General features: G+C 35.3%; 1 protein-coding gene across 3 annotated transcripts in view; it reads right to left on the bottom strand.

The window, feature by feature from the left end:
• Nucleotides 1-4,415: 4,415 nt before the first annotated feature.
• Nucleotides 4,416-26,829, bottom strand: part of fam49a (family with sequence similarity 49 member A) — a 45,077-nt gene continuing 22,663 nt past the window's right edge. Inside the window, exons 2-12 of one of the 3 annotated variants that reach the window (XM_056481657.1) lie at nt 16,671-16,724; nt 10,902-10,981; nt 9,393-9,514; nt 8,231-8,336; nt 8,012-8,148; nt 7,820-7,897; nt 7,606-7,722; nt 6,958-7,037; nt 5,392-5,518; nt 5,214-5,284; nt 4,416-5,122 (exon numbers count right to left, since the gene is read on the bottom strand). In XM_056481657.1, the coding sequence (XP_056337632.1) occupies nt 5,059-5,122; nt 5,214-5,284; nt 5,392-5,518; nt 6,958-7,037; nt 7,606-7,722; nt 7,820-7,897; nt 8,012-8,148; nt 8,231-8,336; nt 9,393-9,514; nt 10,902-10,974 (975 nt within the window). In that variant the 5' untranslated portion in view covers nt 10,975-10,981; nt 16,671-16,724 and the 3' untranslated portion in view covers nt 4,416-5,058. Of the gene's footprint in view, nt 5,123-5,213; nt 5,285-5,391; nt 5,519-6,957; nt 7,038-7,605; nt 7,723-7,819; nt 7,898-8,011; nt 8,149-8,230; nt 8,337-9,392; nt 9,515-10,901; nt 10,982-11,388; nt 11,470-16,670; nt 16,725-26,829 lie in introns of those variants that run through there. The other 2 variants (XM_056481659.1, XM_056481658.1) reach the window with 2 other exon arrangements.

The raw sequence follows: 26,829 nt of genomic DNA, 5'->3' as shown, positions 1-26,829 counted from the left end.
AATTAGCCTGAAAAATGTGGAAATATTATAATAAAGTCTGCAAACAGAGGAAACAGTGTTTTTTTTTAAAGAAGAAATATAATAGTTCACACAAACTATCGTCATTTCATTCGTCATACAATTGTTCAATTCAATTTATCTTTATTTCTATACTCATTATTGTCCACGTATCAGTGGGCGCAGCCATTTGAATCTTTTTGGCTCGAGACTCCTGGATTCATTCACTTCCATTAATTTTTAGAGGTTAAAAACAGCTTGTTCTGCTGCTTGATGTTGCAAACTGATATTTTCTCATTATATTATTCTGCTTTGTCTGTATAGTCATGCGAACACTTGTTTGTAGAGCGAGTAGATTGATCGTTTTCTGCCGTTTATTATTACTAGTCATTTCTCCCATAGGCAACTGAATCAGAAGTCCTAAAACGATAACAAAAACGAGCGCACTTCCGCATTGAAGAATAAGGTCAATAGCGCTTTTACAATGTAGATTTTGTCAAAGGTTTTGAGCTGAGAGAGTGTGTCAGACCCTCGGACATTATCATTAAGGCTATTTCAGATGAGAAGGCTCGATTGTCATTCCAAAAGTTTCTTTCAATGGAGCTCAAGTGATTCTAAAAAATTCTGCCACACAAAACAGCTAATTTGGCACAAGAAAATATTGTCAATTATATTCTAAATGATTTAAAAATATAAATAAAATTAAAAAAGCCACAAATGCATTTGGGGAAAAACATGTTTCAAAAATAATTAAATATATGTAAATCCATTTACGAGAAAAAATTGCCTTCCCATATGAATACATAATTACGTAACACCATGGTGTTTATGACATTTGACATACGTTTACAAATAAGCCAGTCAAACCATTTGAATAAAAATAGTGAATATCATTTTGATGTAGGCTATTACAAAAACTGAATATTATTTCAAATAAATTTTGGTACATTAAGGAAAAAAATATTTCATATTTCATTGAGCTTCATTGTTTACAGCATTTAGTAATATTGCACACAGTACATATACATGAGCAATATCACACGAGTAGCTGCGATATGGCAGTATATTGGCACTGGTTGGAGACGTGCGTTGGTATGAGACCACAGGTCGAGTGCCTTAGTGTCCTACCAGTGATGATATACATCCATATCTCACTGCTACGAGTGTGATATTGCAGTTATACAGCAGTTTGACGGCATAATCGTGTGTATAAAAAGAAAATCAAACACAGAGAAACACAATACCTTTTTGTCTGAGGGACTACTTTCTTTCGCCATTCATTCACAACTGCAGCTGACGTCAGAACAGCAGAAACCGTTGCTACTTCACCAACATCACTTTAGAGATATTTTAAGATAAGGCTGAAAGGCATGACATGCCATCAATCTACAGATTTCCCAGTTTTTCACTGTTGCAATCTGGATATCACAATAATTATCCCAGATAAAGCCAAAGCAATGCAATCACTACCAGATTACTGTTGTGTTTTGCGATAAGAAAAAACGCTAAACACATGCGGGCATTTCTTCTTTCTTTCTGTTTACTGAACTGCAGTAACAAAAACAGTAGAAGCATTAGAAACAGACAGCCAACTAAAAAGTAACTCAGGGTTATACAAAGAGTGGCCAGCACAAAATTCACACATTACTAATATGCGAGTCCCACCTCACAGTCAATACACTACAATTACTATAGTATAAATACAGCACTAGCATACAAAAGAGAGAGATCGACTTAGAATGTCACTCACCAATTTTATAATGTTTTAATCAGCTGTGGTTTAAAATATGTTGTTTTTCTCTTCTAAGGGCTAATCATGCTGTCTCTGTCGCCATCTTGTGGATTGACAACGTCAGACATCTTTGAACTGCTCTATGCCCACCGATGCGCTGTTTCTCAGAAATTATAAATATTTAAAATGGGCACAATCTTATAAATAAACTGCATAGTTGCAATCTAAACAACAGCTCCAACAGCTGCAATATTTGTCAAACTGTAGTGAGTTTATTGATCTGCTGTCAATCTATGTGAGCGGAGTAATACAGAAGGGTGAGTAGGTTATACAAGTTCTGATATTGCAGAATAACACACGGCTATCAGCCAATCAGATTAGAGAACCAGACAGAACTGTTGTTTATATAGATTGGTCAGAAAATGTATGTTTTTTTTTCACCGTATTCATTCAAATTCATCAATTCATTTTGACATCTATTTTATATAATATAGGAAAATATCAATAAATATCAATAAAAAAAGAATACATTGAAAGCAAAACCCTTTTTACCAGCATTAATCAAAATATATCCTTGATCCACAGAAGTCAAAGTCCTACACTATGCTGCCGACAAACATTTTCAGTTGGGGTGGACTGTCCCTTTAACAGAGACAATGCAGTCTCAAGGCCTCGGTCTCTATCATCTCTGCTAGAACACACTGCCAATACATACATTCTTCCCTGCTGATTGACTGAGACACAAAAGGGAGATTCCATTACCATCAATAACCCTGAAACTCCTCACGCCTGCACCATGGGCCATATAGAGGAGTTGTTTGAGAGGAACTAAAATATACTGCTGACATTTGCTAGGGCTCATTTGCCTTTCATTTATGCATATCTCGGGGCTCGTAATCAGGGAGAAGATTTTACATGCTGCAATAAATATTCAATAAACACATACTACAAGTGGATACAGATTATACACCATCCTCAAAACAAGTCTGTTAACCCCTCTCCACCGCTGCCTGCTCTGTGTTTGAGAGAATGTTATAAATCTGATTACTTTTAATGTTTCCGGAAGGTTTTCAAGCTAGATTTAAAACCACAGTGAAGGACCACTAAGAAAGATGGAAGTCTATAATCTCATTTGCTGTAGAGCAGCATAAAGGAGAAGCGGTTTACATGGTTCTCAGTTCAACAAGCTGTCAGACTCAGACAATATCTATCCATCTATCTATCTATCTATCAGCACTTTAATTGGCTAGTCATCCATTACATAAACTAGCGTTCAGAGCATTGCATTAATAGGTGTCATGAGACAAATATGAATCATACATTATGTTAAGAATTTGAACAACAAGAAAAAAAAAATGAAGGAAATTTTATATTGTAAACTGTTGCGCTAGTAAAAAAATGGCTGTTGACTCCGTCTAGGCTAGATGGTTGGGTTTATGCTTAAAACGAGAGTAATGACACACTGCCCTCTGGTGTTTGCAGTCAATATACATTCACTGCCTACCAATGTTATTATAATTTAGCACTTAAATTAGTTTTTATTTGAATGTTATTTTTAATCCTGCTGTAAATTTCATTCTAATTTTAATTGCTCCATTAAAGGTTTTAATTTTGTGAGCATTTCTGTTTCATTTTTAATGTATTTGTCTTCCATTTCCATTCTTTACATAAAACAACCAGTGCCAACCAGAGCAAAGTCTAATGTTTGTACAGCTTACAGCTTCTTGTGCAAATCTCTTAGCATTTGTTTAAACAAACCAATTATAGTAATCATTAGTACAAATCTTAGTAATTGTTTGAATGAACACTAAGCTGAAAACCATAAATGTAGCTTAAACAAATAAAAGTTAAAAATAAAAGGAATTGAGCCAAACTTATTCCTATTAAAGATCATATACAATATTAAACACACCTAGTTTACATTGGCAACTGAAGAAAAGTTAGAACACATGTTTTAAGTTTATATAAAAGATTTATTTGGCTGTAAATGCACCATCTACAGGTAATTTCATAAACAGCTCTGGGTCAGATTTTTTTAACCACAGAATGAATGCTAATTAATTCTGAAAACGATTATTCTTTTTGATAAATATTATTTGATTTAAGTATTTCAGTGACTGTTATGGACCGTTTCTACTGAGTGGTACTGTACGGGTCACCTTTATCAGGCTTGCGTTTCCACTGCCAAAAGGGTAACCTTTTGGTGGGCGTAGTGTTCTCCTGGCTTGTGCACAAGCTAGTAACGTTTCTCTGTAAACCAATAGCGTTCAGCTGTGCGTCCTGCTCCACCTTTTGGTACCCTTTTATTGTGCTAGGTACTCTTTCAAAAAGGTACAAAAAAAGTGGTAACGGTACGGTTTGCTTTTTGGTACATTTTGACAGTGAAAACGGCCATAAAAGCGCACCAAACCGTACTGTACCTCTCAGTGGAAACAATCAATTAATTTCATTTTAATGTGATTTTTAATTTTTTTTTTGTTACCAATTGTTTTAGTTTTCGTTTTCATTTACTAAAATAACCTTGCTGCCTACTTTTTAAGATAAACTAATGGAGATACTGGGGTGTAATTAGATGATCAATTAACTAGCAGTTAAACAGCGATCACTTTTTACGTATTACATCATTGCTGGAAAAAATATTCATCAACAAAATCTTGGAGAACATTAATGAAAATATCAACCAAAATATAATCAAAATGTCAATTTTATTTCAGATTTTAAAGCTGTATTGTTGAATATCGAATGTGTTAGAAACAAAGAGGCACAAAAAACGAAAAACACTCATCACATAATGACAAAAATAAATGCTGATCTCCACATTCAGCCGGACCACAGATTTGGGAAAATAAACAGAAACAACTGATTATATTACGCTATGGTTTTTTTCTTGTCTTTTCTTGTCATTAACTTACAAAATACAAAAGCACAACCATACCAACACACTTTACTCATTCAATATTGACTAGGCTTTAGCCAATATGATTTCACTGTAACTCACAACCAATGTTTCAGCCCCTTTGGTTAACATGATCACCGTTATTCATTTGAAAGAAAATGGCAGATAATTTATTTTTTCCATGAATTTGTGTAAGGCTGCTTGGTTTATTCTTCATTTGTGCTTCTGTCACAACAGTATAGGCAGTTTGTTTAGAATAAAAGTCTGCATTTGTTTTTTTTGTTTTTTTTTTTGTTGTTTTTTTTAAACATCGCAGTTACTCGGAGGGAATGATTATGTAAATACACCCAAGTATTAACATCAAGTCCTTAAATAATTGTAAACATATACATCTTTTGAGGTCAGGATATTGACCCGCTTCACTTAAAAACCATTACTGGAGCATTGTTCTGATATTTTTTGGAGTGGACTCATCATTCAGGTGTTTTGTGGTGAACCTTGGAAGGAAAAACACGATTTTATAAAAACACAAAAGTTACACAAGCTAAATCATATCTCTCTTTATAAATGGGCAGGGGAAAAACTTACTTGAGTGCATTAAGGAGACCTTCCACATTATCTGCAGGCTGATCTTTTAACACTTTAATGCATCCTTTCATCTAGAGAAAGCATGTGCAGGAAATTACGGGAGAAAAGTCAATCTAAGCTCAATGGAATGAGGAACAATATATTGGTTGATTGAGAAAGTGTGAGAACGGAGACTTACATCGATTTTTGAAGATTTGTTGAAGGCACCATTTGGATGCACATGGTCATAAAGGATAATAACCCCCACCATCACCCTCATACAAAACAGAAGTGTATCTTCACTGTTGAACCGACTTGTGTATTCTCTGTTACAAGAGGAAAAACTTAGCTTACTATTGATAAATTAATACACTTTAAAAGAAACACTTTAAAAAAAGACTCCTTTTACAACTACCCTTGAGTTAAACAGTTGAGTTTTACCATGTTTAAATCCATTCATTCAGTCTATCTTTGTGTCTGGGAGGAACACTTTTAGCTTAGCTTAGCATAAATCATTGGATTAGATTAGACCATTAGCATCTCATAAAAATAACCCAAGAGTTTCGAGAATTTTCCTATTTGAAGCTTGACTCTTCTGTAGTTACATTGTGTACAGAAACCAAGTGAAAATAAAAAGTTCATATTTTTTTAGGTCGATATGGCTAGGAACTATACTTGCATTATGGTGTAATAATCAAGAAGCTTTGCTGCCATATCATGACTGCAGAAGGTGCAATGATATTACGCATCACCCGAAAACCAGATGAATGCATTCATAAATGATAACTCAATGGTAAACTCAACTGTTTTAACTGGAATTGTAAAATAACCTGTTTTCAAAAAAGTGGACTGTTCCTTTAATACAAGTCATATGTTTCATTAACAAGCAGTCATATGATTCGTTAACAATTATCAATAAACATGCTGTGAAACGATTTGTTTTTTAGGTTAGTTGAGCCCCCATGAGAGTCCCATGTCCCATAGGAAACTGTTATTACATCTGCTGGCCAAAGAGTCAGACAAGCAGTTTCCTTCAATGGGCAGACTGATGTTATCAGCAAGTTAAAACCGTACACAAGCATGCACAAATAGCAATGTCTAGCCCTGGAAATATTTGAGGATTTTAAAAAGAACTACAAAATTTCAGAAAGAAATATGTTGTTAACGGCAGTATGAAAAGGATAGTCCAGCTAAAACTGAAAACTGGCTTTTAATATACTCACCCTCAGGCCATATAAGAGGTATATGACTTTTTTTTCTTCAGGAGAACATGAAAGAGGATTACAAGCTGAAATTGCTGCCCTTGATGATTCATGAAATGTAAATCAAAAGCTAACAGCACTGATTTAAAAAAAAAACCTAAACTAACCATGCAGGCCAAACCATATGAACACCAGTGGCTCCTGAAGACACATTGAAGTCTTAAAATAAATCTTGTGTCTTTTTCCAGTAATGAATGTAAAACAAAGTGAAATATGAAGACTTGACTTTCTTAGTGGTTTTCACAAGATAGAATCATAATTTCTAGTAATCTGATAAACTGACACACAAAAAATGTAAACAAATTAAAGAAAGTTGGTGCAAATGGATTTGTTGAAATCAACCAAAGGACCATAGTTTCAGCTAAAAAAATATTTCATTGTTCCACTGAAGAAAAAGTCTTCCACATCAAAGATGAAGGTGAGTAAACCAACAGCACATTTTCCTTTTTGGGTGAACCATGTCTTTAAAGATGAAATAACACAGGAACAGACTGAGAACTCACGGTGTCTCCAGCATGACCTTGCAAACACTTGCCATAGTGCTCAGGCAGTCTGTGGTGTTCTCAAGTGGTAATGTCTTATTCTGAAGAAAAAAAATTAAGAAATAGTTCAATGTAAATTACAATGTTGGATACTTATTTTTACACACTACTATGTAAAGGTTTGAAGTTAAGACATTTATTCATGCAAGTTTTATGCTCACCAGGCATTAATTTATTTGTGTTTTGCGGATTTTATTTACAACTTAAAATAATCTTTATTTTATTTCAATATTTATTTTAAATATTTTTGTGATGGCAAAGCTACATTTTGAGCATTATTACTCCACTCTTCGGTGTCACATGATCCTTTATAAATAATTTTAATATGCTAATATGGTGAAAAAACAATCCAATTGTGCTGTGTTATATTATGGTGAAAACATTCAGAATAATCATGAACAGGATTCATTAAAAATAGAAATATGTAAAAAATATAATATATCTTAAGGGAAAATATTTGAATGCATAGTTGCCAATTAAAAGTAATAATTGTTTAAAAATAAATGTATGACTCCTAAACCTTTGACAGTAGTAGCATTTGTGAAAAGAAGCACTGCAACTGTAGAATAAGCTAGAATGAATGTATAATAAAAAGACAACAGGTAATACCTCTGTCACAAAGTTTGTTGTTGCTGTGCTCAAGGTCTTCAGCATCGGTGTGGCTTCAGCATAGAACAAAGACATTCTGTTTGCCATTTCATTATTGACTTCATTTTCAATATCAAGCTAGACCAAGCAAAAACACACACAAACACAACTGAGTACAGTAATGTCATTTGTGTACACAATAGTCTGAAATCTCACATCACGTTCCTGCACTTACATTCATGTTGTTTAATCGGTTTCGACTGATTGTTCTTCTGTAGTAGCTGAAGTCATTCTGGATGGCTGGAATTCTCATCTAAACAAATGACATCATTTAATCAGCAACTCTCAGAACAGTGGCAATAGATATATGTATAATTTCCATTATAATTAAAACTGGTACTTGACAAAGCACTGAAGCATCTGATACCTTAAGCTCATCAAAGCGAAGGGTGAAATGCAGGATTTCAGCAAACTGTTTAGCGAGGGCCTGCTCTCTCTCCAGGTGCTGAGTGGGAGTGTATGGCGGACACGTCAGAGACTCCAAAAGACTCTGCAGCGCTTCCTCTATATTGAAGAAAAGAGAAAACAGAAATCATAAAGAGTGCGCAATTATGTGGCTCTAGGTGATTATGTATGAGCAGCACACCTAGTTTCAATGAAAACGTATAGAACTTCTTTAGCCGGATGACAAGGGGACACACAGAGTTCCATGCCCTTTCCTGAAGGAGCATGTCGTTAGGATTCTGAATTGCCTAAAAAGGACAAACAAGACATATTATTTAATCTGAGATGATAAATAGAACTGAAATGCGTTTAGATACAAAGTGAAGTCCCTTAGAGTTAAACAGTTGCGTTTTAACATCTTTGGATCTATTGATCCATCTTTGGGTCTAGCAAGAGCTCTTTCAGCTTAGCTTAGCATAAATCATTGAATCAGATTAGCATCTTGCTCAAAATCTTTTAAAGAATTTTGTCAATTTTGCTAAGCTTGACTTTTTTGCAGTTACATCGTGTACTAAGACCTGTGGAAAATGAAAAGTTGCAATTTTCGCTTTATTTTTTTAGCTATAATTCTGCTGCAGCCGTGATGGCATGGCAGAATAGTTCCTTGATTGTTACGCCAGAATGAGAATTTAGTTCCCAGCCATACTGATCTAAAAAAATAGCAGTTTTTCATTTTCCATCAGTCTTAGTACATGATGTAACTACCGAACAGACAAGCTTTGAATAGGAAATCTAAACTACTTTCCGAAAATTCAGCAAAATGCTAACGGTCTATTCTGATCCTATGATTTATGACAAGCTAAAGCTAAAAGTGCTGCTACCAGACAAAAAAATAAATAAATCAGCTTAACCCTTTAACAGGCATCATAACCACCTCATTGACCTTTTATCCATAGGTTATGAGTAATATTTTAATTTCTTATTACCAGTTAAGAGTTGGGTCAGTATATTATTCAATCCAAGATATAGGCCTAACAATTATTTTCAAGGATTGCACCTTAAAGGGTTTTAATGCAGTGGTGTCAAACTCAGTTCCTGTAGGGCCGCTGCCCTGCACAGTTCAGTTCCAACCCTGCTATAACACACTGACCTGTAGGTTTCAAACAAGCCTGAAGAACGTATTTTGTTTGATCAGGTGTGTTTAATTATGGTTGGAACTGCGCAGAGCTTCGGCGCTCCAGGAACTGAGTGTGACACCTGTGGCTTAATGGATTTAAAGAATGATAAAACTCAGCTGTTTAATTTCATTATAAAATGAGCCTATTTCCCAAAAAAAGTGGAGAGTTCCTTTAAATGAGACCTACATCTCGTATTTCCTGGCCTGCACCCTTGTAGGCTTGAAGGCCGGAGAGGATGCTCTCAGACTCCTGGAGAACAGCATTCACCTGGTTCCACACTTCTCTCTCACAGTCTGTCGGTTGTGCGTCTGACATAAATAAACGTCATTATGTGCTGTCGAACACTAGTTATCACAGGTAATGAATTTCACTGCATAAGAAAATATGAAAGCAAGTGGCATCCATAAACACAGAGCCTTCAAAGATATAATTTTACCTCTATTTTCCCAAAATTTAGCATTTTCATAATCTTATTTTATGCTGCAATGTATGAAGTCGTTATTCTGTTTTACTCCAGTTAAGCCAATTCCGACTCATAATGGAACAACTGCCACCAAATTTAACAACCAAAGTGTGTCCAGATACTTAAAATACAATCAGAACTTATTTATTCATGGACTACTTCTGTGGGAAAAATAAAAGCTTTGTAAATTTTCTTCCAAATAAATACCATTTGCTTTGATATTTGGTTATGTGATATAACAACATTTGAATATGAAGTTGTGGCTTAAGAGCCCAAATATTTTAGGAGCACTTCATAAAAATCAATGAATACATTTTGTTCATTGGGCTTTTTACACAGAGTCATTGAAATAAATAGAATCCTGGATTGTGTTTTTCATTTTTTAGTCTGTTTCTAATTAAATTATGTAGTTAATTAAAAAAAAATAACCCTACTTCTAAGCTACAAGTATTAAAAAAAATGCTTTTAACTCAGGTTTAAAATTGATGTTTAGAATCACATGTGAAAAGCCCTAATGTTTGCATTACTTTAAAGCAGAGATTCCCCAGTTTTTCAACATTTCACTGAAATGCTCATACAAAAAAATAAAGGTTATGAAGATTTACATGCAGTCAAACTAATTGTATAGATAGTTCAAACTGGACTCTTCTTAAACAAGCAAATGCTCAAGAAATGTTGAACATTTTGGGTAAAGCTCTTTTTAAAAATGTATATACAGAAAAATAATCAATATTTAGTGTTATAATCGGGGTTGAGTATAAGGTCAGACAGGAATTAAATGTTTTGTGGTAAGTATGGTATAACAGGTAAAGTACTGGAACAAGCAGAGTAGAAAAAAATAACAGAGAAAAAGCATAAGCAGCAAAGATTTAGCAGATCATTTTCTGAGAAAGGAACATGCATAGACACACATAATATTGGTTTAGTTACAAATACTGATTAGTAAATCATGCACATTTTGGCTGTCAACAACAAATCAGATTTATAGAATCTATTGAGATAAAAAAAATGATTTAAAATGCCTCTGTATTAAATCTTAATTAAAAAGAATTAAAGACTACATTAAAAAGGCAAAGCGCTATTAAACTCATTTGCACATGCAAAAACACTGTAATGCTCTGTTTTGCTGTTTGACAAAGAGATTTGCAAGGACAATTCTGACAATGGTACTTGCAAAATGTTAGTAGCTGGAAAAAGTGACAGACACCAGGCCAGGCAAAAGCTCTGCTCACTTTCAAAGTCAAGGAAAAAGTTTGGCCCCTGATCAAAGTCTGTGCAAGTGAGCACTTTTAACAGATTCCCCATTTGGTTTCTGAAACAGAAAAGCATGAAGAGAAAGAAGAAAAAAGGTAGAAAGAGAGAGAGAGAAAAGAAAGGTGATGCATGTCAAAGACTGTAAAAATCACAGGATGTCACACTGAGTGTTAAAGAGTGAAGTCTCATGCTCCTACATACAAAATTCCCTCTGCCTGATGTGGTGAATATAGAAACTGTTCAAAACTGAATCTAAGCTCATTGATTTATAGTACTAATTCAATTTACACAAACTGCATTGGACAGCAGGAAGCATAAACTTTCACCACAAGAAGGCAAAGAGGGAAAAGTGCCTTATAAGAGCTTTGAGACTGTAGTTCCGGCTCCTCCTGTCACTGCTGAGGAAAGAAACAGCTGGTTAAAAGGCCTCGCCAATCCCAGACTCCATTTCTTCTTAAAACTTACTTTCAAAGTCCAGGAAAAAATGTGGATAGTTCTCTATTTCCCTTGTAAGGACTTTTAGAAGATTACCCATTCCAGCGAAACCTAATCAAGATATAATGATAAAAAAGCAAATGAAGGAAATAGAAGTCAGACACTTAATATCACTATAATTGACAGTGAAATATAAATTGCGAGAATGGTGAGAGCTGTAACAGTAACTGATTAAAAACATGTACAGTATTTAGGCCTGTCACAATAATCAATATATCAGCTTATCGATCATTTTTGGTGATGCAATACATATTTCCCATACATCAAAACCAATTCTAGCAACATTTTAGCTGATTGCACAACCTCTCTCTATCTAAAAAACACTACAGTATTTGCTATAAATTACTTTAACATATTTTCATGTGGGTGCCTGACAACTGAAAATAGATCTGGTAGCAGATATCACAGCCTCGGTTACTTTTTACCTTGCACTTTTTTGCTAGCATTTATTATTATTTATATATTTAGGATATACGTTATCACATTCGGATTCCAATGCCTAATTATTAAATTGTTAAAATGACTAATTAAATGAAATATTCCTAAAAATAAAACATGAGGAGTTCTTTGGAAGAGTGTACTTGCATTATGATGCTATTATATTGTCTTAAAATGACAATATCGTTTAGCGCAAAATATTTTGGTGCAATAAATCATACAAAAAAAAACAGATATCGTGACAGGCCTTCGTGTTTTTGTGGCAGCAATTTGAACAATATTAAAGGCAATGTGCATATGTGAAAGCAAGCCATAAAATAACCACCAAATGAGTGGTTAACAAAAACAACATATAGCACCCAAGAGACCTCAAGACATTTGTTTTCTTTGTTAGTCATTTTCACTTAGCCCTTTTCATTTGTACACAAGAGACTGTCCACTCACAGCCAACAAATAAAAGTCTGAAAAATAAGCTATTTCTAGGATTTGTCATATTAAATCGAAACTTCAACATTCTGTGTCAAAACCAAAATACAGTTATATGGTGTCTGAGCCTTGATTAAAGGGACAGTTGTTCATAAATGACAATTGTCATCATTTAATCACCCTTCACTTGTTTCAAACCTTTATCATTCTTTTTCTTCAATTAAACACAAAAGATATTTCAAAGAAAGCTGAAAACCTGTAACCATTGACTTCCATAGTATTTTATTTCCTACCATGGAAGTCAATGGTTACAGGTTTAGTTTCTTCAAAAAATCTTTTCTGTTTAATTGAAGAAAAAGAATGATAAAGGTTTGGAACTACTTGAGGGCGAGTAAAGGTTGGGGTGAACTATCCCTTTAAGCAGCACTTCCATGTATGTTTGTTTGACTACATTTTCTATTGACGAACGAGCTGCAATCACAGTCCTTAAATGAGATTTTATTTTTTTATAATTATTTTAAGTTACATAACATCAACAGGAGGGCTGCACAATACAACGTTCCAGCATCGATATTGCAATGTGCATTTCCACAAGTCACATTGCTGGACATGTAATGTTATATCGGTATTATTATTAACCATATTTTGGAAAACACTCATGATTTGTGGAGTTTTTGCAACGTTTAACCATGACGTTTCCACATTTATTATTTGTGTGTGTTTTTATCATTTAATTCAGTTTAAAGTATTCAGGCAAAAGAAATTACATTTTTAACTTTAAGGAAAATTAATTGTATTTATGTATATGTACTTTATGGTGCTATTTTACATTTGATTATTATATTTGTACCTTTAAATATTGCTAGACTTCCAGAAAATCATATAGCACTGTATATTTTGTTTGCACTGTGTTGTTGCTGTACTATATATCTCAGTGTTTGTGATTGGTTAATTATAGTTTATGTATATGCACTCCCTTACAAAATGATGAATTCTTTCTAAATAGACATCTGGTGAATTCATCTGGTGAAATTATATTTTCAATATCGCTATATATTGTAGAAAAATTAAAGATCACAATGTCAGTTTTTTTTTTCAATATCGTGCAGCCCTAATCAACAGTAACAATTTAACTCTTTCTCTAAAAGTAACTCTTTCTTGCTTTTAGAATTCTATAAACAACAACAGTAAAATTACAAACTTATTATTTATGGTTGTTTTGTCTCTGCACTTTCAAATGTTAATCCATGAAACTTTATCTTGACTAAAATTACAAGGAAGTATCTTTTTTGAAATGCCTTTTTAAACTGTGTGACTATACAAAAACACCATAATTACAAACCTAAATAGATGCGTTTCAAGAACATTTTTTATAAGAGAATTATAATTATAAGAGAACATTATGTATGATGTCCACATGTTGGCAGATCATGAGACTGGGAACTGCTGTTGTTTCAGTCTGTTACAACAGAGTTCATTGTTTGTGTGCTGTGTAAAACATAAATTGCCATGGTCACATTAATGTCACATATTCTGTAGCACCTTTAAAATTGAATTGGCACCTTTAAAAAATTAACAGGACTTAAACACTTCAAGAAATCAATTGACACATGATGACAATAAAAAATACAGTGCATGTGACACCTCACTGCTCCAGCAGAGGGGGCAACTGCACACTATAATAATATAATCATTTTCATCATCTGGCATTAGTGCCATTGAATCACTGCTTCTAACAGGAGATGCACAGTAGTGCTGACAATCTTAGTGCTTTCAAGAATCCAATCTCAGCTTTCACAGTGGTGTCTGTTAATATGTTTAGCAGTGTGTGTAGCACATCTATCAGCAAATCAATCAAAATCTAAAACTGCACCCTCTACTAAGCCAGTTTAAATCAGTCAGTTTGATCAAAAAGATGCTCTTCAGTGCAAAAGGATGTGAAGACAATACTGTTTCTGCTGTATGCGGTTAACCAGCATACATGAGTGCAGGCGATTCAAACGAGCTTCCTGTCAAACCTAAAGTGCTTTAACCATTGGAACAACTGCACTTGCAAAGAAGCATGAGAAACCGTCAGTCGGGTGGCTGTGAAACAAAGCTGGCATACAACGTTCTGCCTCGCCTGTGTGCGTGTGCATGTGTGTGACCATCACTATGAACTCTATTCATTATCCAGAGTGAATCATCACAGTATGACATGCACAAATCCAGCACTCTGCCCACATACTACATATGAAAAAACCTATTAGAAAACACAGGCAGCACACAGGCCTTGACCCGCATCGGTAATGAAGTGACCTTGTGGTGTAAAAAATGTTGGAGGGCAGTGTAATAAAAACCCTGACACAAGTGCTCTTAGATGTGTTTGGGAGCCAGTATTAGAAAAAAAAAAAACATGATGAGGAGCTAGAATATGTCTTATGTGTTTTAAACCGGAGTAACCAGAAAAGTTGGTCAGAGAGAGCGTTACTTAAAGCAACTTCCTGTTTAAAGAAACTAGACTTGGAACAAACAGCCTGATTTTAATAATGTCGTGGAGATTATTATTATTATTTTTAATTAAATTACTACTGCTTGTATTTTATGGGTTTATGATGCAAATTTGAGCAAGAACATGATTAATCAATGAATCAAATCAAACTACTTAAAATACTAAAGCATAATTGTTTATTAATTTAGAAAATTAATGACATAAATGACATTTTTTATATTTTTTGCTGCCGCTTAATCTAAGCAATATAATGCAAGAGAAACATGCACTAGCTTGTTTCACTTTAAATATGTTAAGGCTAGGTGTTTATAATAAATGTTGTTTACAGTATAACACTGTAATCTGTCTATGTTTCATAAACAGAGTTTCCATCTTAATAAGATCACGAAAAAAGAGAATAAAAAAGATTAAGGTTGCTAATTTAAATTTGGTGCATTTTCAAGTTGTTACAGTGGACAATTGTAGTATTGATAAACTAGCAATCAATAGTAAACGAGGCAAGCAAGAGTTTCTCCCATTATTCACATTTTTTGCGAATCCAAAACCACCTACGATTGAAGGAAAATTTTTTCTAAATTTAGCATTTCCATCACTCGTTCAACTTCTAACACGGAATGGTGGAAACCCAGCTATACTTATATTTTATTCCCTTTTTTGATCGTAAAGAATTTTTTGTGAAGTGAGAGGATCTAAAACAATGTAATACAGCTTGTAAAGATATTTATACTAGGGCTGGGTCAATAAAAAGGTATCGGTATTTATTGACTGAACACCATTGTCAATAACGATAAAAAAAAAAAGTTCGGTATGAAGTTTTGGTATGAAGCGCTATAGCTTTATTTATAAAGTATGAGTTATTTGCAATGAAAATAACGCACCAAGTCCAATGCAAGTGGCGCACACGTGATGCGCTCGCATTTTCCAGGCGCACCCAGTTAAAAACATCTCAACTTTCTATAACGCCGCGTGCACACTGCGATTCATGCAAGTAGAACTAAGCAATCTGCTTCACAATTTATATACATGTATACATTTGACAAGCAACAGTGAAGAGATTGTAAATAAAAAAATCATACTTGGTAATATATTTGTTTAAATTATTTCAGAGATTATTTACAAAATGCAGTTTTGCTCCTGCTGAGGACACAGAAGGTATTTTTTACAACATTCAAAAACAGACAAAACTGCGTCCACTGATTTCAATACAATCAAGTGACACACAAAAAACAGAAAATTAAGCCAGTATTAGGTGACAGAATTTTCATTGCATGTCGATTAAAAAGAGCCCCCCATGGCTTGTGGAATTAGATGAAATCAAAAGCGTCTGTGCTCTGCGATTAAACCATGTATGCTGCAATTATAGGCCATGCGAGTAGAACAATAATCCACTTTATCCATGGCTGAAAAGACCTCTGTTAGCCTCTGCCTGCTGAGCAGCTCATAAACAGAGCAGTAAATGAACTTTTGCATCTCGGGCTGGGCTTAAACAGAACTTGGTCGTCCTTGCTACTTGCATACAGCCGCAGTATTTACAACTTCACAAATTACTGGTTTATTCACTTCTTAATGGGGTTCCCACAGTGACCGTATTTGTGTTTATCAAATCCTCATGTTACGAGAGGCACCGGCCTACACAAAAACACTTCCTGCTTTGTGGAAGCTAAACACCACAGCTCTCATTCACAGCGTACAGCAGTCCTGTTTGTTGTAATAACGTCTGGCTGGCTTTTAAAGCTCATTTGCTTACACAGAAAGGAAATGCAACATACTGTGGTGAGAGAGTGAAGTTCATTGAGCCAATGCAGCAAACAAGAAGTGCAAGAATAGTAATGCAAGTGTAAATCTGATATTGCTGTTATGAACAGAAAGCTTCTCAGTGCAGGTTTATAAGTGTTACCTTTTCTGGAGGAGAACGTATGCTTCCTTTTAGATCATCCACGTGTGCTTGAGTCTGAAAGCAAAGCAATAAGCAAATTAGTCGAGTTGTGGCGAATGAGCAAAACAAAATGCATATTTTAACCGATTGCATGGAGTAAAATGTAAATAGTAATAATTTGACATGCAAATGTGTTACATTGTGAGCTAGCTACAGCAGAGATCATTTCATTATAAAACACATTATATCTACTTCTGAACCACCATACTGCACATGAGGATAATGTCAATAATAAAGAATTTCAGTATACAGTACACCGGTTTTACTTATCATCCCTTTTGAGGTCTGAATTGGACACATGTATTATTTTTAAATTACTAATTTGATAGTTATCCATTTTTTTAAATAAAATATTTGATATTTAATATTGTTTATTTTTATGAATTCATGTCTATTTTACTGTGCTCAGAACGACACACAAAAATGTTTAGTAAAAATGTGATAAAAAGACAAACAGCTCACGATGGATATCTCTTTTACACAAATATTTTAGTATTTTGAGAACACAGGGAGACAGCCCAATTATATCATTCACAGTGCTTCATGGGATTGTGTGGAGCTAAGGAACTATGTTTTTTTCTTTGCTCGCTGTGATTTTCTGGTTGAAGCCATTTTCTGCATTACATAGGTAATGCGGTTTATTTTTTTTGCACAAATCCTGCTATTAAACACAAATGCTTTAAAAAAATAGGTTGAATTAGAGCTGCACAATATCGTTTCTGCATCTATATTGCAATGTGCACAATGTGCATCGATAATAGTCACATTACAAGATATGCAATGTTGAGCCTGAATCATAGTTGACCAAGAGCCGCAGATCACATGTGGTTTGTAGAGTCACTGCTTAAGTTTAACCATAATAGATAGAGTGAAGGTTTATCATTTGCATGTGTTTTGAAGGCCTTTGACTGAACAATTCAAGCAAGTTTTGGGTACAAAAATGTATGATGTTTGGTGGTATAACAAAAAAATACTTGATTTTTATTATTTACACGGTTTAATATGGTGCAAAAAAAGTCTTCTTTTTGTCTTGGTTCTAGTCCGACATATACATTTCAAAGTGAAATTACATTTATTTTAATTATTGTTTAAAGGAAAAAAATATCCTAATTTTGATTTCTTTTCTTTCAATTTTGATTTTAATTTCTTCCGAAGGCAAAAACAAAATGATATTTTTCCTTGATCTACAAGAATTTTGACAAGAAATGAGACAGCTAAAGAAGAAAAATATTTTTCAAATCAATTTCTGTACCTGAATACTTTTAGACTCCCAAGAAAACAGTCAAAAAGTGCTATTCAAACCCTCCTGTGAAACTGTATTCATATAGCAATATTAAGTGCAGAACAAAATAAAATATTGCAATGTCAGATTTTTCCAATATTGTGCAGCCCTAAGTTGAATCAATGAGTTCAACAAAGGCATATTCAATAATTTAACAACCTCAGAACTATCTGCATGTGTGTTTACAATGGTTTAGATATTATTGTTAAAATAACAGTTGCTACCTGTACAAGATATCCATTTTGTAAACCTCATGATGAACAGTACAAATCTCTGATGGGCAAACAAGTCACAACATCAAAGACTGCAATGTGGGCTATATATTTTCATTTCGGCCATATAGAAGTCTGATAATAGAGCAATTACGGATGTGACATTTGCAGTAAAAACTCAAAAAATAAACATAAATAAACAATAACATTATATTTAAACAACAGTTTATATTTTCCAAAACAACTAAACCACAGAGTTATGGGATCAGAATAATATCAATCTGTAAACATGCTTTATATTTTAAATGAGAAAAATAAACATGCAATATGTGACCAAAAACCAAAATGTCTGCGATTTTACAGTATACAACAATCTTTGTAGAAATTCTGTGAATTAAACTGCACATCCTAAAAGAAATAAAGCTAATCAAAAGGATAAGAGTGGACTCTCTATAAAACAAACATGATCGATTTTAATTTATTTGACATTTTTGCATTTATAAGGGAAAATCTTGGTTATGTATGTGACATCTCTCCATGTGACGTATGTGAAATTGGCAGTTGTGTGACTTTGGTAAATCAAATATAACTGTTTGAAAATGTTGACAGAGACATTTTTGAGTATGTTAGAGTACTGTAAAATACCTGCTTACACAGAAAATCTAGAAACGGTTTCGCTATTTTGGTAAAAACTAAAATTTTTTTCATGGCAAGGTTGACATTTGTATGGAATTGCTCAATAACAACTTTTGATCTCTTCTTTGCATCACTACTTTTTCCTATATATCGTAAATGCTAATAATCGCAACCATAAACAATGACATACAAATCATAGTTCCAATAAATTTCATCATGAACAGGAACCAATTTAAAACAGTTTCATATTAATGGGGGGTATTCATTATCTAGAGACATCAAAGTCAAATGCAACTAATGGCAACCTTAAACACTCTTGAGTACAGAAACCATCAGAGACACAATCTCTCCAAAGAGAGCTCATATGCACATAACAGCTATACATGCAGTTTCTATGACACCTGGCTTTCAGGTATGTTCGTAATTGGATATTAAAATGAGACGTGACAGACAAATCATAGGTGCTCATGCAGTTTCAACAATACGGAAAAGGAAAAAGAACACTCAGACACTAAGCATTCACGCAAAGAGTTATAATGACGAAAGCAAAAAAACTTGTCACACAAGTTATGAAACTCCCAAATTACTAATCCATTTGTCAAGGAAAAAGGACTCTGCCTTCATGATAAAGTCATCTACATGGCAGGTCTGCTCCATCAACACGTGTGGATCTTTTTTCCCCAGAGAGGCTTGAAATGAGCGTAGCCTCTTTATCAGCACACAGTGATACTCACAAACACCCTCCTTACAGACAGCGTTCCGGTTACACACTCCTTCCTTGATTCTTTTTGGAAGATTAAAATTGCTGATCCCAATTGATACATCGGCCTCTTCTGCCCTCATGCATCGCAACAGTGCTAATAAACCCAGACGGAGAGAGAGATAAAGAACTGCCTCCCTCTGGCTCGACTCCCATCTGTCAGTGTGCATAGTGCTCATGCTCCCCTTCCCCCCCTCCCTAAACCTGAGGACAGGGCATGAACAGACCCCACGGGGACTCTGCCATCGAGTCACACGCCCTTATATGGGCATACGGCTGCTCGGCGTGTGAGCCGGATGAGTGGTCTTCCCTTGCCTTGTCTGTCTCCGCACTTTTCTCACACACACAAAAAAAGACATCACTCTATGGCTGTCATCTCCACACTCTGCAAAACCAAACCAGTGCAATTTCTGTATATGGGGGAAAAACTAATTGTGTCACATGATAAAATGTATATTTTACCAGAGATTTGTCCAAACCATCCACAACTGTGATGCAAAAATGTTATAAAGAGTTTCTATTTTTTTTTTATACATCGCAGCTGCATAAACGACTCTGACGATCACCTCAGGTCATACCTGCCAACATTCAGATCATGAAGTCCAGGAGATTTTATTCGGGGGTGCGCGTTAAGTGAAGAGCGGGGGGGATGGAGGGGGGGTTGGTGCAGGCTAAGTTAAGAGCAGGGGTGAAGGTGCGCGCGAACTGAAGAACGGGAAGATGTATGAAGTATGAAGATGGTTGTGCGTTGGGTTCGGTGCGCATGGGGATTAAACCAAAAAGCGTTGGGGGGGTGGAGTTTTCCAGGAGACAGAACAAAACTACGGGAGAAAAATCACATGAAAACTTCTAATATTTTGAAAGTGTTTTTTATTGCTGCTCAGAAACCAAATAATACAGCTCAAAATAATATTAAAAACAAACAATAGTCTAATTCTCTATATGGACTTAAAAATAAGTGAAAATTTGCTTTTGGCATTTAAACATAAGTAATAATTTTACAATGAAAATAAATGACAGATCAATGAATAAATAAAAAAATAAGAATAAATTTAAAAATCGTATTTGTGTAATGTAAATCTAAGCTACACATTAGCTAAGTATTTCCCTTTTAAAGAGAACAAATGTAGCTACTCAACTTGTGTCTGAGAGGCACTTTTGATCAACTATATTATGAACTTGTTTGGCATTTTCCTTTTGTATTTTTTTCTCTTTGGAGCAGAAATGTGTATATTCCATACAAAGCATGAGGCTGATCTGTCCAGTTCGGACTCACGGTGTACTCGTGACATTCTTTCAACTAGGTGTGCCTGGAAAGCGTGATCGTGTCATGCTGCCTACACATTGTGTGCGCATCGATCCCAATACGTGCGTAGAAGCTGTACGCCTCTATTGGAAATAATGAACTTGCGAGTGCAAAAGACGCAGTATGTGAACAGCCTTTAGTTAATAGCCTCAGCCATAGTTAATCCTGTGTGCGTGAGTTTTAGTCTCGCTGTACAAGCTCAAAACTTCAAACTAGCGCACAGTTGGCGTAACTTTTAGTTGCAGTAGTTTTGTTCCGTGCAGAAATACGGTGCTGAGAAGCCTTTTACAATTAATTAACAATGCCGAATTCAAGTGTGGTTAATAGTGAAATCGGTAATCGTTGCATCCCTAATGTGGAAGCAGATTGGTTTGAAAACAATAATTTGAAATTTTGAAAAAACACATTTTGAAAATAACGAGCAAAAAGTTTGAAAACTAAAGTTGGGACTGTGACAGTGCAAACCAACAAACATCAGTCACTCAGCATCTACTTTTAATCATTTTAAAGGGGTTTAATATGTATTAAATAAATTATAAACCTTACCATTTTATTGATTCTGAATGGGATATCTACATTTTTCTTTCGTGTAACGTCTGGTGCGAACGGTCAAATTTCTTGTCACTGGAATTTTGCCATTTCGCATGTTGTTATGAGCAGGCCTGCCATCTATTTTTTGTTTTACGTTATATTGCACCAAAATTTATTGCGGTAAACAAAATTATTGTAATTTCAAGACCATTTTATGCCACTCATTATATAATGCCAGAATGACAATATACTATCATTACAATGCAAGAACACTCCTCCAAAGAACACATAAAATATTATTCTTATGGATATTTAAATTTAAATACAGTAATTTCAACAATTTAATAATTAGGCATTAGAATCAGAATGCAAAAACACATATCCTAAATAAATAATAATAAATGTTTGCGAAAAAGTGCAAGGGAAAAAGTAACAGAGGCTACAATATCTGCTATCAGATTATTAGTCGTCAGACACCCATTTATAATTACAAAATGTATAGGAAAAACAATCTGCAAAAATTTTGCTAGAATGGATTTTTATATATGGGCGATATATACTGCATCATCAAAAATGATTGAGGTCATGTGCATGTGTTGTGCGATAAGTTGATTTATTAATTATTATGACGGGCCTAGTTATGAGGACATGATTTTATTCAGTTTTTTTGTAAATAACCGCAAGATTGACACTATAAAGAGCACAGTATCTTCTTTAGTCTGTGATGATCTGGGCCAAAGTAGTATGGGGATATTTTATCTCTGGTATTTCCCTCTCAGCAGGTCCAGGTACTGGAATCAGGAAAAAGAGAATTCCCTGAGAATAAACATGTTTTTCTGAACCCGCAGTGGAATTTTCCAGTGACCCCAATAACACAAGCTGCACAATGCTGAAAAGCAGTTATCGTTTGAGATTAAACTAAAAGGATGAAGCAGCCTCCCAGATTATCTGCTTTCAAACTGAATATTTCCGCTCGGTTTATGAAATATGAGAATCTCCGCGACAAGAAGCAATTCCAAGATTGCGGATATTGAAGTAACGAACATTCAATGAAAATAAGCTGGGCTGACACACAGACATGAATGCGTCTGCCAGGATGACAATAATCTCCATGACAACTCAAGTGCTATTATTGCACAGCGAAGCACATATGAGTAACATCTTTCCTCTGAGGCAAGGACAGTATGGATGATGAACATGTCTTGACCTAGAATCAAGTTGGGAGCGACGTCTAAAGAAAAATCACGTCATTCTTGGCTGAATCTAGCATGTGTGATCACAAAACTAGATCACATTTTTGAACAATTATATCATAAATTGCATCACATACTTGGCAGAAGTTTTTCTAAAGCAAAATGTTACCCATGCACTCAGAAAAAGAGACCGTTTGCAATCAAATGTACAATTTGTTGCATGTCTAAATGTTTCTATTGTCTCCTATGTACTAATATGATGTTTTTCAGCCAGTATTTCTAAATTACAACTCTGTAAAGACTCAAATATCAAATCATCATAGATATTTACATTAGATGTCGCCTACGCTGTTGTTTTCTTTTGGATGGAATGCGTCAATAGAACTGCCATGTTAGCCCAGGGTAGCGCTCCTTTGAAATGAATGTGGGACCAAGGTGCAGTGGAGGATTGGCCATCCAGAGCCATAGACATATAAGCATATGTACATATCCAGGATCGGGAGTTTCCCGGGGGTCAGTACGCATTTTTTTTTATTACGAAAATTATAACTTGACATCACTTTTCTAAATCGATGGATTTAGATTTAAACACACGACACACTCCTACTTTCACATCTCATTCTAACAGAGAAGTGATATATTTGTGGATGAATCTCGTTTAAACGACTCATGTGATCCATCGATATCCTTGTGTCTCAACGTGCTTATCCTCCTTTCTGATCTAAATGGTATATAACATTTGTAATATTCAATAATTTAGGGTGGACAGTAAGCACATTGAGGCGCAGGCACTGTTATGTTATCAGGCACCCGTATAAGTTACTTCAAAAACTAGCTTTACTTAATTAGCCAACAATAATACAAGCTTCTGGCAACACAGCATCTTGTTGTCATATTTCATTTACATTGTTTGCTTATTTTTTTCAACAAAACTAGCATAAGCCTAAAATTTAGTGCAAGTTGGTGTTACTTTGCCTTATGGTCGGTGCAGTAAGTGACTGTATCATCATCAATAACGTTACCTGTTTAGCACAAATGTTCGTAACATACAAAAACGTAAAAAAAACTAAATCTTACCTATGAAATGTTCTGCCTTTGTGCTTTGTTTTATTTGTTTCATTACTACATTCGTACCCAGCACAAAAGTCCAGCATTCTCAGATTGGCTTTAGTCTTGACTAGTGCATTTGAATGACATTTGTCCTGGGAGCCCTGTACAAAAGTGGTGGCGGTAGAGGTGTGAACCTACACTGGTCTCACAGTTTGGTTACGATTATCATGCCATCGATTCGGTTCAATTAGATATCTCGGTGCATCACAGTGCATTGACGATGCTTTCCATACACAGTTTTATATTTTCTTCACAGCAGCAATTCTTGTATTAAAATGTATAAATATATTTATATACCATTTGTAATAGAATTTTGTCCTATAATACAAACAGTCAGACATATAAACTGTACCTTTAAACAACACGAGCATTTATAGCAAATAAACAAATTTATATAAATATCCCGCTCGCTTTCTGAGTCCTGTCTACCAAGTTCTTTCTTACACCCCTTTGATTGGTCACGCGCTCAACAGAAAGGGCTGCGATTGACTGTTCACAGATGAGTGACACTGAGAAATGGCAGTGGTGATCACAGCTGATCCATGATAGACACGGTGGAGAAAACTCTGCAGACACACGCTTGTGTCTGCATCTAGAAGCATCGCTGTAACAGCCGAGAGGAGACCCCAGCAGGTCAAATGGGCCACAGTGAGAGAGAGAGAAATGGTGTTTACTTTCATTCTGTCAATCGCAGTGAAATAGGGGCTTCTGCTGTAAGTGTCAGTGAAAGACTGTCCAGCAAACACGCACGCAGTGAAATTGTGCAGTTTCTGCGTTTTTAAGTAGTAAGAGCGTTGTAAATTCTCGCACTCACCTCTCTCGCCATAGTAAGCTACGGCGACATTGCGCATATGAGATAAATGATGTCAGTACATAATAACCGGTTAGGATTATTACTGAACCGATATCGAATGCTTCTGCATTATGGTGCACCAAAGAAACAATTAATTTTGACACCCCTAGGTGGTGGTATTGACATATGCTCAGGGCCCATATGCGATATTTTGTGTATATATCCATGGTGAAGCATGATCATCCCAGTGTTGTTATGGCTAACTATCCATGAAAAAAACTGTTTAAACTACACAAGCTCCAAAATAAGCACATATTTTCAAAAATATTTTTTCAATAATTCATTTCAGTTCTATAGTTTTAAACTAAATTTGTCTCTGACTCCAAATGTCTCAAAATCAAGCAATCTGGGAAAGAGCTAAGCCCATTTTTAAAAGCATTAGACTCTGACCAGCTGCTAACCTCTAGGACAAAACTGTTTGCCTGCGAGAGGCAGATGGGCTCCTCAAACGACCCAGGCCAAATGACCCGACAGCATGAAATATTCAAGCAAACAACACCCAGTTCCCATTCTGACTTGGCTGGCACACAGAGCAGTAAACGGGAGTGTGATTAGTTGACTAATATCACAGCAATCATACTGGTGGAAGAACATAACATTACATCTGTTGACAAACTGTGGCTGCAGACTTAAAATGGATTACTCCACTTAATCACTCTTTACTTATATTCAGCAACACGGCCAGATGCAACTGTGGTGAAACAGATGGTGATCTGTTCCAAAAAACAATGTGCACATCATGAAACCGTAGCACCTCTAGGCAATGACTGGCCTTTTAGATGATGACATCATCAGGGCTCTAAAAGAGCGGGGTGTAATCATGAGGCAAGATTCATTTACAGCTGCACATTTTCTCACATTCTTCATATGATTTTGGATAGATGAGAACAGACAAATGTATAGACTGTTTAGAATTGTGATCATGCACAACCATGTTAAATTAGGAATCTATTCTATATATCAATTTTGCCCATCATTAGAGAAAGGGTAAAGTGTTTTAACCCAGACATAAAGGCAACACATCAGCCATTCAAAAAGCTCTTAAGAGCCACTCCCCGGAGTTCATCCAGGGGTTAAGATGCATGAAGAGTCAATGAGGTGTAAAACTTCAAAACCACTACATAACACAAGTGTGGATGGACAAGAAAAGGAGGAGGAAATGCAGGAAAATACAATAGCCTCAGCGCTGCAATTGCAAATTTGAACGGATCTGATTCTCATTGTAATGGGTCTTTTCCACTTCTAAACTGGTAGCATGCCAAACACAACATTTAGAATTGAGAAGCAGGAGATTGCAAGCTGTAGCAAAAATAGCCTGGACGGCTAATCTTACAAGACAGTGATGGCTCAGTTGAGTGGGATTTGAAGTTTAACTAAGGGGGTTCCTGTTATCCTGTTTGCTTTAAAAAGCCAAGTAAACTCACAAGTAGCTCACAGCAAACAAATGTAAACTGTAGCAAATCCTGCCCTCTCTAACAGTCCACACTAGGGGTGTCAAAATTAATTGCTTCTTCGGTGCACCGCGATGCAGACGTAGACAATTAGGTATCGGTTCAGTAATAGATTATAACTGGTTATTGCGTACTGATATCATTAATCTCATATGTAATATATTGCGGCACTATGGCGAGTGAGGCGACCGCAAGTTAATAAAACGCTCCAACTACTTAAAAACACAGAAACCGCAAAATTCCCTGCGTGTGTTTGCTGGACAGTCTTTCACTGAAACTGAAGTACAGCAGAAGCCCTGTTTCACTGTTAAGGAGAAAATGAAAGTAAACTCCATTTCTCTCACTCTCACTATGGACCTTTGAACCTGTTGGCATGAGGTAACGCGTCTTCTCCTCTTAGCTGTTACAGCGTTACTTCTGCAAGAGCCCATATCTGCAGAGCGAGTTTTCTCCTCTGCGTCAATCAAGGATCAGCTGTGATCGTCGCTGCCATTTATCAGTGTCACTCATTGGTGAACAGTGCCAAAGCGTTATAGCCAATCGCAGCCCTTTCTGTTGAGCGTATGACCAATCATAGGGGCGTAAAATCTTGCTCGACAAGGCTCAAAGTGAGCGGGATATTTCTATTTGTTTATTTGCTATAAATGCTCATGTTGTTCTGCCCTGTACATGAGTTTTAAAAATATCTGACTGTCTTAAAGGACAAACTTGTATTACAAATAATATTTAATTAAATATATTTATAAATTTAATACAAGAATTGTTGTGCTGTAAAGTAAAATCTAA

Source organism: Danio aesculapii, chromosome 20 (genome assembly GCF_903798145.1).
Source record: "Danio aesculapii chromosome 20, fDanAes4.1, whole genome shotgun sequence".
Classification (NCBI taxonomy): domain Eukaryota; kingdom Metazoa; phylum Chordata; class Actinopteri; order Cypriniformes; family Danionidae; genus Danio; species Danio aesculapii.
This window is presented reverse-complemented; position numbering and strand designations above follow the sequence as displayed.